This window comes from Eurypyga helias, unplaced genomic scaffold (assembly GCF_000690775.1).
Source record: "Eurypyga helias isolate BGI_N326 unplaced genomic scaffold, ASM69077v1 scaffold25780, whole genome shotgun sequence".
NCBI lineage: Eukaryota > Metazoa > Chordata > Aves > Eurypygiformes > Eurypygidae > Eurypyga > Eurypyga helias.
The window spans coordinates 555-16,612 of record NW_010228086.1 but is presented as its reverse complement, the minus strand read 5'-3'; the positions used below and the strand labels follow the sequence as shown (position 1 = coordinate 16,612).

General features: G+C 38.5%; 2 protein-coding genes across 2 annotated transcripts in view; one reads left to right on the top strand and one right to left on the bottom strand.

Annotated features, from left to right (window-relative positions):
- Positions 1-549: 549 nt before the first annotated feature.
- LACTB (lactamase, beta) lies at positions 550-8,927 on the top strand (the record flags this gene model as incomplete). The annotated part of the gene is made up of 5 exons (XM_010158462.1): positions 550-616; positions 3,495-3,685; positions 4,195-4,540; positions 6,157-6,322; positions 8,362-8,927. Coding segments are annotated over 5 exons (1,314 nt in total), but the record flags the coding sequence as incomplete, so codon positions are not given.
- A 3,774-nt stretch (positions 8,928-12,701) lies between these two features.
- LOC104514697 (40S ribosomal protein S27-like) overlaps positions 12,702-16,058 on the bottom strand; it is a gene marked incomplete at its 5' end in the record, with an annotated part of 3,758 nt that continues 401 nt past the window's right edge. The window contains 2 exons of the mRNA XM_010158451.1: positions 12,702-12,886; positions 13,951-14,061. Coding sequence (XP_010156753.1) covers positions 12,858-12,886; positions 13,951-14,061 — 140 coding nt within the window. The remainder of the gene's footprint in view (positions 12,887-13,950; positions 14,062-16,058) is intronic.

Genomic DNA, 16,058 nt, shown 5'->3' with positions numbered 1-16,058 from the left:
CGGGGAGCGTCGGGGGCGCCGGCGGTGCTTGGGGAGCCCAGGCCAGGCCGAGCTGGGTGCGGGGAAGGCTGATTTCAGGAAACGGGAAGGCCTTAGAGGTTGGGGTGGGGGGAGGCAAGCGGGCTGTTTAAAAAAACACGTTGTAGTTGCTTTGAAAGTCTAACTGAAGCGCCTTGGAAATTCTGCTTGCCAGTAGATGATGTGGTTTGCGAGTTGACTCTAATGTTTTGTTTCTAGGCAGTCTTTCGTGTGTGTCCTGATCGCCAATTTAATTAAATAATTGTATAAATTAGTTTATTTGAAGTATTGTTGTTGTTAGATATATTTTTCCCTGTTGCTGGATTAAAATATCTGCTTTTCGAAAGCAGTTTGTACCAGCTCAGCCCAACTATTATTTAACCAAATTTCAACTGTAATGTGACAGCAGTATGCAGGTGTATTTGTAGGATTGCTTTTGCAGTGTTTTAGGGTTTGAGAGAACATGTTTTTTAACTGTAAAGATCCTTTTTAATGTCTTCTGTCGTCTTTTTTTTTTTTTTTTTTGGACAGGATGAAGCAGGAATCCCAGGTATACTAGTTGGAGTTTCTGTAGATGGAAAGGAAGTCTGGTCAGAAGGTTAGTATATTGGAGTGGTACTTGTGCATGCTGTTGGAAAACAATGCACGATTTAAAAATGAGCAATTTGAACACAGTGGTCAGGTTGGGATTTCATCCATGGCATGACCCATCTCCAGGCAGTAGCCAGAAATGGGTGCCTAGGGAATAGGAGGTAAGGCTTTCTGTGGTAAATTTCAATAATTTCCAGGAATGGATAGTTTATTAACCTCCTGAATGTGCTAGTCTATCTCAGCAGTAATGTTTAACAGTCTTCCATTAATTTGTCAGATCAGTCTTTGAATGTACTTATACTCCAGGCATACAGCTGTACAGTGGTGTGGTAGAATGGTACATAGGAGGTGAAGAACTGTTCTCTCCATAGGAACTTACTTAATAGTCACAGTAGTAATGGCTCCCATTTGGTGATCTGTCTCACATTTGTGCGTTGAGGTGTAGGTTTTTTTCCCTGTTCTTTACTGGGAAGGTGCTGAGATTTAACAGGTGTCATCCTTCCAGAAATTGCAAGTGTGTGTTCTGGTTGCACAGTTTAGTTTTAGATAGTCTGCCAGTACTGCTAAGATCATGTCAATATTTGATGTTTATTTTAAAAAAAAAAAGTTTTCAGGAACTTTTTCATAATGTGTTTTAGATTTTTTTGCCCACTTAAATGGTAGTGGTAAATGGCAACATATTTCATTAATGTGTCACAGAATTTGGGGAAAAAAAAAAAAAGCTTTGTGAGATTGTTAGGACTTCTGACAGTCTATAGTTTCATGAACTTTTATGTACATATAAAGCTGATCATGGGTTTTCCTTTCTCTTTCATGATGACAGAAGGGAGTTGGAGAACCTCTGGTACCTTTTGTAATGTGGTCTAGTAAGAAAATTGTGCTAGAAACTGAATCAGAAACTTTCTCAAATCAGACAGCTTTTTCTGGTCTCAAATTACCTAGCAATGAAAGCAGAAGTTTTTATAAGACTAGTGCAGAATCTCTTCCTTGACATGCAAGAAGGTGCCTGAGGGAAGCAGTGCCAAGGTTGTGGTTTATCACCAGGACTGCCAGATCCAGTAGCAAGACAACTACATGTGGGAGCATGAGCCGTGGCAGAGCTTTCTGTGCCCTGCTGCATATGGATATAGAGAACAACACTGCTTGAGGAAGGCAGCTGGCAGATGGGTGGGTAACAATGCTCTAGCAGACTTGTGGCTCGTTTTGTTGTCCTCCTCCCTTCTTGATGAAGCAAAAAAGTAGGAACAAGCATATGCGTTCTGTGACCATGGTACTAAACCTGCTTTCTTGCTAAACTGATGGGAGTGATTTGAGATTTGGAAGGTATTTGCACTGAGGGGTCCAGCATCTGCGTTCACAGTACTAGGCAAGCACTTGAGTAGTAACTTTATGTAAAAGAAAGGGTCTTGGGCAACTGACATGTCATCTGTTCTTCATTTTGGCAAAGTTTGTTGGTAGTTTGTTTTTCTTTTTATTTTTTTTCTTTTCTGAGTAGCTCATTATTAAATCACAGCTTTATATAGACAGACATGCTTTCCTTGCAGGCCTTGCTCGTACTGAAATCTGCAACTATGTACTACTGTATTTCTTTGCTTGTTATGCCTCAGCATTACCTGCACAGTTTCTTCAAACCTAGCTCAAAATGAAGACTAGTGTGGGAGTTTGATAATGCCGTATTAATTTCAGTTCTTGCTACCAGACTTGTAGGTTGGTTACACAGGAAACACTGGTATGGAGACTATTAAGCTGTCTTTTAACTGAAGTCATGCAGAGTGATATTAAAACATAGTGTATAACATTACTGTTTTGTGAAGCTTTACAGTTAGGTAATTGTTGAGTTTGTGAGTGATTTCCTTTCTCAGTTTCTGTATTGATAAAATAATACCCTTTACTGTTTCAACCATTAATTCAGAACAATAAAAAGAGTATTTGTGACTGCTGGTCAGTTATTTTACAGTCTAGATGTTGGTCTCATTGAATATGTGACCTCACGAGTGCAAATTTTTGCGTAATCTTCAATCTCGCTTCTAGTTATGTTTGTTTTGTAGTCTCAGCCAGTAACGTGGGATGCCATTGGCCAATACAATGGGTTTTGATTAACTGTTCCTACTACGTTAAAAGGTTATGAACTTAATTGAAGCAGGAGAAGGAATAGTTCAGTGCTTCATGTCCCAGTTTAGCTAGAGGGAAAACATTTTCTGGGCTGTATCCAGAGAAGTGTGGCCAGCAGGTCGAGGGAGGTGATTCTGCCCCTCTACTCTGCTCTGGTGAGACCCCACCAGGAGTGCTGTGTCCAGCTGTGGAGCCCTCAATATCAGAAGGATATTGACCACTTGGAGCGAGTCCAGAGGAGGGCCACGAAGATGATCAGAGGGCTGGAGCACCTCTCCTGTGGGGACAGGCTGAGAGAGTTGGGCTTGTTCAGCCTGGAGAAGAGAAGGCTCCAGGGAGACCTCATTGCAGCTTTCCAGTACCTGAAGGGGGCCTACAAGGGTGCTGGGAGACGACTTTTTACAAGGTCCTGTAGTGATAGGACCAGGGGTAATGGGTTTAAATTGAAAGCGGGGAGATTTAGATTAGATATCAGGAAGAATTTCTTCACGGAGAGGGTGGTGAGGCACTGGGACAGGTTGCCCAGAGAAGCTGTGGATGCCCCATCCCTGGAAGTGTTCAAGGCCAGGCTGGATGAGGCTTGGGGCAACCTGGTCTAGTGCAAGGGGTCCCTGCCCATGGCAGGGGGGGTGGAACTAGATGATCTTTAAGGTCCCTTCCAACCCTAACCATTCTATGATTTTAAGGATCCAGTAAATCTATTTAATTGCAAATAATTAATTCTGCATGTCTCCATATAAAATACTTACCACAGTGTTTTTATTTTCTTACAGGTTTGGGTTATGCTGATGTAGAGAATCGTGTAGTGTGTAAGCCAGAGACAATCATGCGAATTGCTAGTATTAGCAAATGTCTTACAATGATGGCTGTTGCTAAACTATGGGAAGAAGGAAAACTGGATTTAGATGCTCCGGTGCAGAAATACGTCCCTGAATTTCCAGAAAAAGTCTATGAGGGTGAAAAGGTATGTAATTCTTCGTTGGTAACACTTCTTTTGATTTTTGTTCCTGTCACTGCACAGCAGTATGTGTACAGGTGCCTGTGTCTGGACCTATTCTTGTAAAATATCAAAAATCATTTAGGCAAGTACTGATGTTTGCAGCTTCAATAAACAGCAGTAGAAATTTGGATCTTCAGTTTTTTAGCAAATGTGTAGTGTGCACATATATATGTATATATCTTAACTGGGTTTAATATATGATATTTTAAAAAATCTATTTCTGTGTGTTCTCGTTACGCTGAATTTGTTTGCAGCTTCAATAAACAGCAGTAGAAATTTGGATCTTCAGTTTTTTAGCAAATGTGTAGTGTGCACATATATATGTATATATCTTAACTGGGTTTAATATATGGTATTTTAAAAAATCTTCTATTTCTGTGTGTTCTCGTTAGGCTGAATTTTTCTGGTGATGTAGGGTGCATCATACATTCAGTGAAAAGAGCTCACATTTAAATATTGTCCTTTCTACCTAGGTCGCTATTACTACAAGACTATTAGTTTCACACTTGAGTGGGATTCGTCACTATGAAAAAGATATTACAAAAGTAAAGGAAGAGAAGGAAAAGGCAAACAGAGCATTTAAACTAACAAAGCCCTGTCAGGACAAAGAACAAAAAGAAAAAGAAGGCAAAGGGCTTGAAAAGACTGATCCTGTCAAACTGAGGAGAGAACATGAAGGTGAGATAAAAAGCCGAAATACAAAACCTGGCAGGGGAGACAAGGAGTTTGATCAAGAGGAGTATTATTTGAAGGAAAAATTTGAAGGTGTGATTGAATCACTGAAGATATTTAAAAATGATCCTTTATTCTTTAAACCAGGTGAGTTTCTATTCATTTAGACCAAGATGTGCTCTTCTAGTGAAATTTTTGTTTCAAATTGTTTTACATGCAGTGATGATAGAGTTCGGTGAAGGGTGTTGGTGTGGGGCTTTTGTTTTGTTCTGCTTTCCTCACTGCTTGCTTTGTTTGTTTGTTTTCCTTCTTGTGCCCCATTGAAGGCTGAACAGAGAAGTATTTGGGCTGTTCTGCACAAAACATCTGGTCATGTAATTGTCTTAAAAACTGACATAATTTTTGAAGACTGATGAGGATTCTATCATTTGAATTTTAGCTAAGTTTTGTATAGATATTTTTACCAATCTACTGATTTAAAGAATTATGCTTATACAGATAGCTTCTAATGGTGTATCTGCACCATAATCCTGCAGGTTCAAAATGTGATGTAGCCAAGACTTAAAAGGTGGTAAGAGTCCCAGATAATGCAGGGGAGAAGAGAAAGTGGGACCGCAGGTAGAGAGAAGGCTTTTCTCCCAGCAATACTCTAAGTAATGCAGTAATTGCTATGAACGTAGCAGTTACTTGTATTTATAAATGCTAAAGCAGATTATAATTTTGGTAACAAATTTTTCTCTACCAAGTATTTTGTAAGCAGATATCAACTTGCTGTATTCATGCTCAGGGCCCTCTGAATCAAAAGCAAAAAAAATTTTAGTGAGGCACTAAACCAGAGCTGAAAAGTTCTGCAGGAATACCACAGGATCACAGAATTATTGAGGTAATTTGTTGTTGGAATTCGTCAGTTCTAGAGAGGACTTTGAGGAACTTCACGTGTAAGCTCTAAATGAGTTAGGCTAACAGGCAAACGGCACACATTGCTGATAAACAGTAAGAAATGTGCATTTAAGGGGTCAGAAGTTAACCACTTACCATCTTGGAGACTTGTGAGAACCATTTTAAGACAGACATCTGTCTTGCCTGTAGGCAGTTTGGCAGTTGCTTGATATGTAGATGTTTCCTAAAAAGCATTAATGCAAGAATGAGATTTAAAAAAATGAAACACTGTTCTGTAAATTATATTGCCTCTAATAATATGCAGTTAGTGTTTGTATAATCTTTCAGGATGTTCTAGAACTAGGGCCAGGAACGCTATGGTAAAAGTGAGCAAGACCTTTGAAAACCTTGGGCGAGTACCACCCTTGTGTTTCCATCACACAGACAAGTCACAGTAGGTCAGCACCTCTGAAGAAGTAATTTTAAGATTTGCCTCAGCTTTGCAAATTCAGACATAGTTGTTGTAACTACTGTCGTAAGTCTTGTGGAAAGGATGTTAAGTATCAGTCTTCACCTCTTGGCACGAAACCTGGCTGTATGCGCAGATCCCTGAACCTTTCTTAGCGCTCTTCTCGGAGCTGCCAAGCACACTTGGCAAGCATCCCCATGTGCTGCAGTACAGAGCTTCCCAGGGCCCTGGGTCATAAGCTTGTGATTCACATCGTATTAAAATGAGGGTGGAGGGTCAGTCTTTTAGCTGATTATTCATTGCTAGATATAGTTTCATTTGCACGTGATTACTTAAAATTTATCCTTCAGATTCCATTTAAGCATCATGTGGCTAACTTCCCCCCTTCCCCCCTTTCTCGTTGTGTTTCTTCAAGGTAGTCAGTTCTTGTATTCAACGTATGGCTTTACTCTCCTAAGTGCTGTTGTGGAGAGAGTTTCAGGACAAAAATTTACAGATTATATGCTAAAAATGTTTCGTGATTTGGATATGCTGTCAACTGTACTAGATGACAATGAAGCAATGATATATAACAGAGCAAGGTAAACAAGGATGAAACTTCCCCCACTCCCCCACCCCCCAACAATTGTTGCTCTTTCTATCTTTATTAGCCCAACTGAATTAAAATTATGTGAATTATTAATTTATTCAAGCTTTTAAAAGAAGCGGCTTATGTTATTGCAAAGTTAGTCATGTAACTGATTTTATGTCAGCATTATGGTACTGGCTCTGTAATTAGCATGTAACATTACAGAACAGGAAACAAGTATTTCTGTTTGAAGACTATATATGGGGGCACTAGTGGTACTGGTGATTTTGAAGTTGCATTTATTTTGGGTACGAATAAGCAGGCAGGTGTAAATAGAGTAAAATAAAGGAGTAACTAGGAAACTATATTAGAAACCTTGGTTTGCTTAATATGCTGACTTTTTAAGAGTCTTGTGGAATTGTAATAGTCTAACAGTAACACAAGGTTTTCATAAATTAAACTGTAGCATCAGTTTTAACCAGAATTAAAATTCTGTTTAACGTGTTTTAACAATTTTATTTCTTTTTATTAACTCAAAAAATCAAAAACATGCACACACCAAAAAAAACCCCAACAAACCACAAACAAACAAAAAAAACCACACCAAAACCCCAGAGAAATTTATGGAACTGGATAATCCATTCCAGTGTAGTGGATAAGGGTAGTTTCTTTTCTTTCTCTCCAGACTTACTTTACTGACTTACCTGTCTGGGCACTGAAACTGGTTTATTGAGTTGCCTGTTAAATTTTCATGTGGGAGAAGAATTCTTACTCAATCACAAAAGCAAGTTATGGAATGTCTCATGAAAGTGAGACACAAGCTTTTTAAAAGTTTGGCTTCTAAACTGCTCTCAAAGAATGAAAATGGTGATGAACATGTTGAATCCAAGGTTTATAGTACATACAAATAAGTGTATATTTACACACACAAAGCAGTGTTTGATGTTTGAGGGATAGCTTGGTTGCTGTGTTCTAAGATGCTTTGTGCTGGTATTTGTGATCAAAAACTGACTAGAGGGACACCAAGATAATCAACTCGATGGCAGAACTGATGGCAGTTTTGGACCCTTCATCTCTCTTCCTTTGCTTCAGCCTCTGATTTTCAGTGTTATGGCTTTCAGAAGTTCCCCTGAAAGTGTTCCAGTATAAGTGCAGACTACATGGGGAATGTGTCTCTGTACTCTTTGACAGAAAGCTTGCCCTGCCTCCAAACCCTTTTTTTAGCTTTCTTTCCCCACACCCCCCCCCCCCCAGCTCTTCAAGTGGGTCCAAGTACATGGACCTCTTGTGGTCTAAAGTGCAAAGGTTGAAATTAATCAGATGATGTAGTTATTCAACATTCCTTTTCCTATGGAGTATGAAATCAATCTAGTCAGGATTGGACTGCTTCTTTCAAAAGCCTAATTCAGTCTTTACTTGTCTTGTTTCTGATAGTTTATTCTGCAGTTCTGGCTGGTAGTTTCTAATTTGTATTTTAGTGACACGTTTTGCAAGACCCTTTCACGCTTCTCACTGTCCTTATTGGTTCCAGAATATTCAGTTGTTGTAGTGTATGGCAACTGTAATGGGGCAGTGGGGAGAAATCAATCATAAATGGAAACTCCTGTCTCAAAGCAGTCACCGAAGTGAAATTTCAGCTCAGTGTCTGATAATCAGTTGTAGGATTCCTCTTTCTTAAAACACTTGAAATCTAGTACAGAGATTTAATAAAAGTCCTGTGCTGGCTGATGTAGATTTCTGACACATCTCTTACTTGTATATTGCCTTTACTCTTTATATCCTTAAGTAGAGGGATTAGTACTTTTGTTGAAACTAAGCTTCTAACCTTAGAAGTCACATTAATGTTTGTTTTTTCCATCTGAATGTCTTACTGATTTTTCTTCAAGAAGTGTATTTAAGAAAAAGGTATTTTAAAAAAATCTTTGAAAAAAAGAAATTTTTAAAAATGAGAACAAGCTAATACGTGCTCAGTTTTCTCTTTTAAGGTAGGGCAGCTTTAAGTAGTTGTGCATGGTATCCGAGAATGACAAGTTGAATTTTCTTGAATTCTAGGTGTTACGTTTACAACAAAAAGGGACGGCTGGTAAACGCACCATATGTGGACAACTCTTACAAGTGGGCTGGTGGTGGATTTCTGTCGTCAGTAGGTGACCTTCTGAAGTTTGGAAATGCCTTGTTATACAGTTACCAAGCTGGACAATTTAAAAACACTGATGGCAAACTTCTTCCTGGGTACCTCAAACCAGACACGGTTGCAATGATGTGGACCCCAGTGCCAAAAACAGAAGTGTCGTGGGACAGGGATGGTAAATATGCAATGGCTTGGGCTGTAGTAGAGAAAAAACAGCAATATGGCTGTTGCAGACAGCAGAGACACTATGCATCTCATACAGGTGGCGCAGTGGGGGCAAGTAGTGTCCTCTTAATTCTTCCTGAAGAGCTGGACTCTGAAGCTATAGATACTGGGCTAGTGACACCACCTAGAGGAGTAATTGTTAGTATTATCTGTAATATGCAATCAGTTTCACTCAACAGCACTGCCTTAAAGATTGCAAGGGAATTTGATAAAGAAAAATGGGCACAATATATAGATTAAAAAGAGATACGTGTAACAGAACTCACTGTACTGAAACATGAAAAACAAAGAGAGAAGGGTGTAACTAAGAACACGTGGGGGGAAAAAAAAAGGCATCAAATATTCACTTAATTAACTTCTGCTAATGGTGCTAAACTAGGTATAACTGGAATTCATCTCTCAGGGAAGTTCCTAACTTACAGAAAAGGAGAATGTAACAGTCACATTTGACTTCCTGTAGTACCTGTGTAAATTATCATTATATTAGCAGGTTTTTTCTCATCCAGTCAAGCGCTTGACCAAACAGTTTGGGTTTTTTTTGTTTGTTTGTTTGTTTTTTTAAAAAGCATTGGTTTCTTGCACTGAGAAGTACAACAAATTACCTACCTTAAGTGTTAAAGTTCTGAAGAATTTTATGTCTTGATTTGAGCACACAAAGACATAATTAGTTATTTCCACAGTTCCAGTTTGCCAAAACTGTTTAGTATTACTTTTTAAAGAAAAATAATTTTACTGGTTTTATATTGTCACGTAGCATTTTTATTTGCTTAAAAAGCAAAAAAAAAGGCCAAAAACCCCGACAAAACCCAAATTTGAAGCTATCTACAGAATGCAGATTTGTACCAGAAGTATGCTTTTGTCAGAGGTGTGGATTGTTAAGAATTGGAAAAGAATGAAGTTAGAGTGATGTAAGTAAAACATATTTTTGTTACTTTGTCCTCTCTTCCATTTTTATTGGACACAGAAAATGTGTGCAACTAGTTTACTGTGAAATAAAGGTGTTATTTCCCAAGCCAAATACACCTGAATAGCACAACATGGTGAGCTGTCTGACTGTCTCATTGGTTTTGAGTAATACAAGTGCTAACTTCGGTAGGCAGAAACAGCACTGTATTCGGAAATTCTAGAAACAGTATTTCTGGGCTGACACAAAACCAAATACGCTTTGGCAAAGGTTTGAATACTTACATCCCTGCTCTGCTTCTCTGAATTCAAGGAGCAAGGTATCTTAGGTAACAGCTAGTAGAAAATGCCTCTTTCCCAAGTTAGCGCTTTTAGTATTAACTTCATAGTTGTTACCAGCCCTGTGATGAAACAACATGCTGTCATCTCTGTTCCCAGTATGCCTACGATGACATTTATGAACTAAGACTGACAAACCTGGAAATGTAGTATTTTGAGGTGTCAACGTGTTACTTACATTTTTAATTGATGCTAGTAGGACTGGTTTAGTACTCTTCAAAATTAGTCATTCTTGTGCCTTAAAACAGTAAAAGCTTATGCCTAAAACTATTTGCTTGGGTCGTCTGGCCCACTCACCAAAACTTGGGGGTTTTATTCATCAATAATGGGTTGTCTTTGTCTTGGTAATATCAGATCAGTAGACAACAGAGAGAACCTTTCTGAACAGACTGTCATTTGGTCAGGCAGTAAATTATCTCCTTTCCACTCAAGTCTTTGAGACTGTTTGAGAGTTCCAATACAGAAGTACTGGAGCTGAGCATCTTCTACAATACCGTTTGTTTTTTTCCAGTCTTGAGCATGTACTAGCTGAGTAAACATGCAGCAGTAGACACCATCGCCTGTTTAACACACGGAACAGAAGTAAGCAGTTGTTCATGCAGAAGAATACATGAATAGAAATAGACCAACACAGTGTTTTAAATGGAGAAAATCTGAAAAGTGACACTGTTACTTTAGGGTTTATAATATACTTTTCTTCTGTGATGCATCTGTTTTGCAAATGCTATTTTTTGTTCTTGAAAACCGTTTTTCATACTTAGAGAAAACATGTTTCACTCACTGACCATTGTGTTTGGGTTCAGACAAAGATAGAGACTGCAGGAGGTGGGGGTTTATTATTATGCTTGTCTGCATATGATCCAACGGTAGTGAAGTATCGATGTGAACAATGGTGAACATTCTAAGGCATTTCTAACACCAAGATATTAATGAATTGGACTTCTTTGGCCTGGAGAAGAGAAGGCTCCGGGGAGACCTTACAGAGCCTTCTAGTACCTGAAGGGGCTACAAGGAAGCTGGGGGGGGACTTTTTACAAGGGCCTGTAGTGACAGGACAAGGGATATTGGATTTAAATTGAAAGTGGGGAGGTTTAGATTTGATATCAGGAAGAAATTATTCACAGAGAGGGTGGTGAGGCACTGGAACAGGTTGCCCAGAGAAGCTGTGGATGCCCCATCCCTGGCTGTCTTCAAGGCCAGGCTGGATGAGGCTTTGAGCAACCTGGTCTAGTGGAGGGTGTCCCTGCCCATGGCAGGGGGGTTGGAACTTGATGATCTTTAAGTCCCCTTCCAACCCAAACCATTCTATGATTCTGTGACAGTGTCTCACTCCCCACCAACTTCTTATATGCATACCATGTTCTTTATACTGTATCTCCCATAACTTAAGGCTTTTGAAAAACCTCTGTCACATGTACGGTATTAGAGATGCTATGCTATCTAAATTTTATCTTCCAGTACCTGGAACCAACTGGGTCACTAACCTTCTCTGACTTGTTATTTACTTAATCATGAGTTCTTATCTTTTAGGGTAGAGAAAGAGAAGGCAGAGTTACAGGAGACTAGGAATCAGTCTGGCTTTAGCACATGTGTTCAGGTCACAAGTGAATTAATATTGCTACTTTGATCTTTGTTCGGAAAGCAGTTATTTGATGGACTGGCATTAAGTGTAGAGAACTGTCTGGTCAATTAAGAGCAGCTTTCGTTATAAACTTGCTCTTAAATTAACCTTTATTGTGAAAACTCAGTATGGCACTGACATAATATGGTAGATTTTTTCAAAAACACATGTATACTAAATTGCTATTTCTATATCAAACACCTACTTTTGCATCTGGTAATTAATTGTAAGTGTTCACTGTTTGAAGTCACTGAAATAAAACTTACCTTGCAAATGCAATGAATTGTAATACCAAGTTTTGGATTTTTTTTTTTTTACTGACTAAAAATGTACAAGTTTTAAAAGTCATAAAATAATAGAGGTTAGATAGAATTTCCCAACAATATTTAGCTCACTAAGACACCTGATACTTTGAAAGAGATGTTGATACATAATTTGAGATATTATTTAGTAAAATAAGATACGCGTAATACTAATGTTTTCCTCAGGATTAAAAAAACAATCCACTTTTTAGTAGCCCTTGAGAAGGGGATGGCTTAAAAAAACTAACTGAACCTGTTCCCTTGTAGCAAAAAAGTAAGTATTTAATACTGAAAATAGGGATGGTTTTGCTCTACTAGTTTTTGTAATGACTGGATACTGTTTAAAGTTGTTGCTGTGTTTTGCTAACTTACTGTTGCTTATAATACCATGTGCTTTCTCTATACTGAATGATTTCTATCTTTTGCAGAAGAGAGGGGTTTTTTTTCTGTATAGAAATCTCAGTGTAGAATAGAAAATGCAGTTTTAAAACCAGATTAGAGAGAGGGAGAACCCATGCATTCCAGTAAAAAAGCTGAAGGTGAGTTAACTCTGTATTTTTATTTATCACCATGTTACTCAGCAGAGTAAAGGAACTAAAGCACTGTTGAAAGCAAATGAGCCACTTAAAATCTATCCAGGCTTTGCAACCTTTGCAGTTAAGGTAGCTGCAGTAATAAAGTACACAGCATGCATTCTTAGAGCAGTTTCCGTCACCATACACATTGTGCTGCTGTAGTTGATGATGAGCAAGGAGCACTCGCTCCAAGGGTTTTATATTAAATGACACCACACAATTAACAATACACTGTTTAAAAGTAAAATTACAAAAATAGAGCTCAGTTGTCTGCAAACTTGCAGGAAGAACTTGCACTTCAAATCATTTATTGAAAAGAGATTCTAGCTCATTAGTCACCAGTAGCATGTAACTTTTCCAAAATCAGTTGTAATTACACTGTTGTATTATCAGGCATTTTTAAACTGGTAAGGCTTTCAGGAACACAGATCCAAAACCACATGCTGAACTGTTCAGTGCTGCTTTCTTCTAAACGAACAGCCTGTAAAGAAAGTCACATGAGTATAAATAGGAATAGTCCTTAAGTGGTTAGACTGCCTTGGAAAACGGCCCACTCAACATAAGTAGGAAGACTCATGCAATAAATTTAAATGTCATGTACCACAAGGGGTGAAGATTTAGCACTTTGAGTCTTCTATAACTCAACCAGAACAATATGACTTTCACGGAATTAATCTTAAGGTTAAGGTCTACTATTTCTTTTCTTCCAGATGCCTTTTAAAATGTCAGTCTACTGTTCCATCTCTTAGTGATACAAACGGCAAACGGAAACACCCGCTAGGAGTGTTGATACCTTTTCAACTGATTTTCAGGTATTCTGTCCTCATACAGACTACATCCGTATAATAGCACTCGGAATAAGCACTGCTATATGTAATTTGCATATATATTTGCCTTTTGTCCTTTAAGCAAAACATTAAAATCTGATTTGTTCTTTTTTTTTTTTTTTTTTAAACCCTGCAAGTGTTTCCGGTATTTTTCATATACCCCTGGCATTGAGTTGCATTTCAAGATATGCTGGTGTTATACCAGTTACCTCTATGTAATTATCAGTGGTTATTTATTCCCTTATAGTTTATACAAACCAAATTTGGATTAAGTAACATGAGCCAGGGAGCTTCCTTACAGGCAGGGCACTACTGACTGCAGTGGCACAGAATCATTTTAGCCTGGTTTCAAGTACCCTACTCCTTTAATGTTGCTTTTCAATTTTCTAAACTCAGCTCAGAATTAAATAGGCAGTATTTATTACAGATAGGCTAAAGGAAACGATAAGCCAAAGCACCTAAAATCAAGTGTGTTTGATCACTGTAGCCGCTTAGCTGCCTGGAATATCTGTATAGTCACTTAAAAACAAAAAACTGAAGGAAAAATTTGCAATTTAGGGCCCATCAACAATGTTTTTACTAGCCAACTCTACACAATTTGCAAAATAAGCATTCCAGTATCAGTTTTCAAAATCAAAGCTAAAATATTTGCAGGCTATAAAAACATAAATGCATTTATGGAAGTGGAATATTTAGGCTGCTAAACATTGCCCCTTACCTTCTGTGAGCCTGGCTTTCCCCCCAGTAGGCTGACACAGGACAGTTGAGCACCCGACACACAGAACTACTGTCTGAGCATGGCTGAATACAGTGGTGATCTTGTAGCATCCTGGAAAACAGCATTATTAATTTTTTCATTACTTCTAGCATGATTTTTAATTGTATGTATATCTGAATTCTATGAATCAGATACTCTGAATACACGTGTCCAGAATTGGAGCTGTGTTTCATTACACAGTGTACCAACTAAACCAAAGCAAAACATTGTTACTGTGGTCTGAAATACTTGCTTTTCCTAACATGCATATGAAAGCAAGGTAGTGAGCTGAAACTGCCGTCACTCCCCATATGGAAATGCACACAGCCTGATGGCTGACGAGCCCCAGTTTGCCTGTAGTGACTCCACAAGTCAAGGAGTTCTAGACTAACTGCCTCTGCTGAATGCAAGAACCCATCTAGCTAGAGAAGTACTGCACTTGTAGTGGTAGAACATTGCTGTTGACAAAGTTTGCCAGCTGGGAATATAAACACTGCTGTTCAGATCTGTGTTTGCTTTCTGTTTAATAATTGGTACCTACACGTAAGGCACGTGCTTGGCTGCAGTCTACAAAGTTAGCATCATATTTAAATTAGACTTGCACAGAATAACTTCCTTAGTTTCAGGTGCAAGAAGAAGTATCAGCAACACTTTGTCTACAACTTCTAAATTCTATAGCTTAACGAAGAATAAAACCACTCCCATGCATGGCTTAAACAAGGGGTTTTCACTGCTCTCATTCTTTTCCCTGAAAAGTGTTTTTAGTTAGCCAAGAGAAATTTTGGAGGAAGAAAACTTGTGAAGGATTTAATCTAGATGTGAACATAGAAAACAGATAAAGGTGAGCATAGATTCCATTTTCAGCATGTGCAGACCAGAAAGATAAATAGAATAGTGAGGAAGGTCCTCAGACAGCTCTCTGACAGAGAACTCCTATTAGAGTAACAGATTTCTGCTTTGTCACAAATAATAACTGCACAAATCTTTCTTTGCAAAAAAAATACTGGCAGCTACAGTTTTATTATAGCAAAAACTGGCTTCTCCCCAGGAATGTGAACTTCCATGTCGATGAATCTTTAGCTTTGTGGATTTTGCATGGAAACGAGTCTGATTTCAGCCACTAGGTAGCAACTCCCAACCATACTGAAGCATGAATAAGGCTGTCTCATATTTTCAGTGTCTCATACTCAGGACTCCATCACTGAAGGCTGCCTGCTTTGCTCTATATATCCTTTAAACTGAATATCCAATTAGTACAACAGCAATATCTATGGGCTTATGCTGACATTAACTGTAATCTTAGTATATGCATGCATGTACACTGCTTGGAAGCAAGTTTAAAAAAAAAAAAGCAGTGGCTTACACTTCAACCATGTTTTTAAAAGTAACCACACTACTTTCAAACAGGTTTAATTAATTTACCTTATTTTAGATGGAAAACAATGTCTCGGAGCTTCTTAGAAATCTAAGCTACTAAGAAAGAATAAGATAATAAGAAAACCCGAGTACAGCAGCAATTCCGTGCTTCTAGTCAGGATGATCGCTACTGTAAGTAAGTCTGTGCATTTCCTTACTGCCATCACCTTCTTAGACTGCAGTAGTTTCTAGGATATGTTACCACACCTGACCTTCTGTGCCTCGATGGGGATGTAGCTGTGCTGATCAGGGAGGCAGTTCAGCATACTGCTGTAACTGCAGTAGAATATCCCATGGTTCAGTTTATAAAAGAGGAGTTGGTTATACTGATGTTTCTAAGCCAAACTTATGAAAAATCTGTGGAAGGTGGACTCGGGCAACACCTTAAATATAACCCTTGCATATGTGAGCTAGATGTCAGCTTACTATGTAACAGCAACATGCGTAACAGGCAGTTGTGTATGTTTTACTGTCAGAAGTCCCAGTATGCCTGTGCATATCTTTGCGAAAACGTGTTTTTCTGGTTGCTCTTCTAGAATCAACCAACTGACTAAAGGAGGAAAACAATATTGTCTTCTATTTGACACTAGTGCCCTGGATGCTTTAAAGCATCCATTTCATCTCACTTCTTACGCATTCAAGTATGGGGGTTT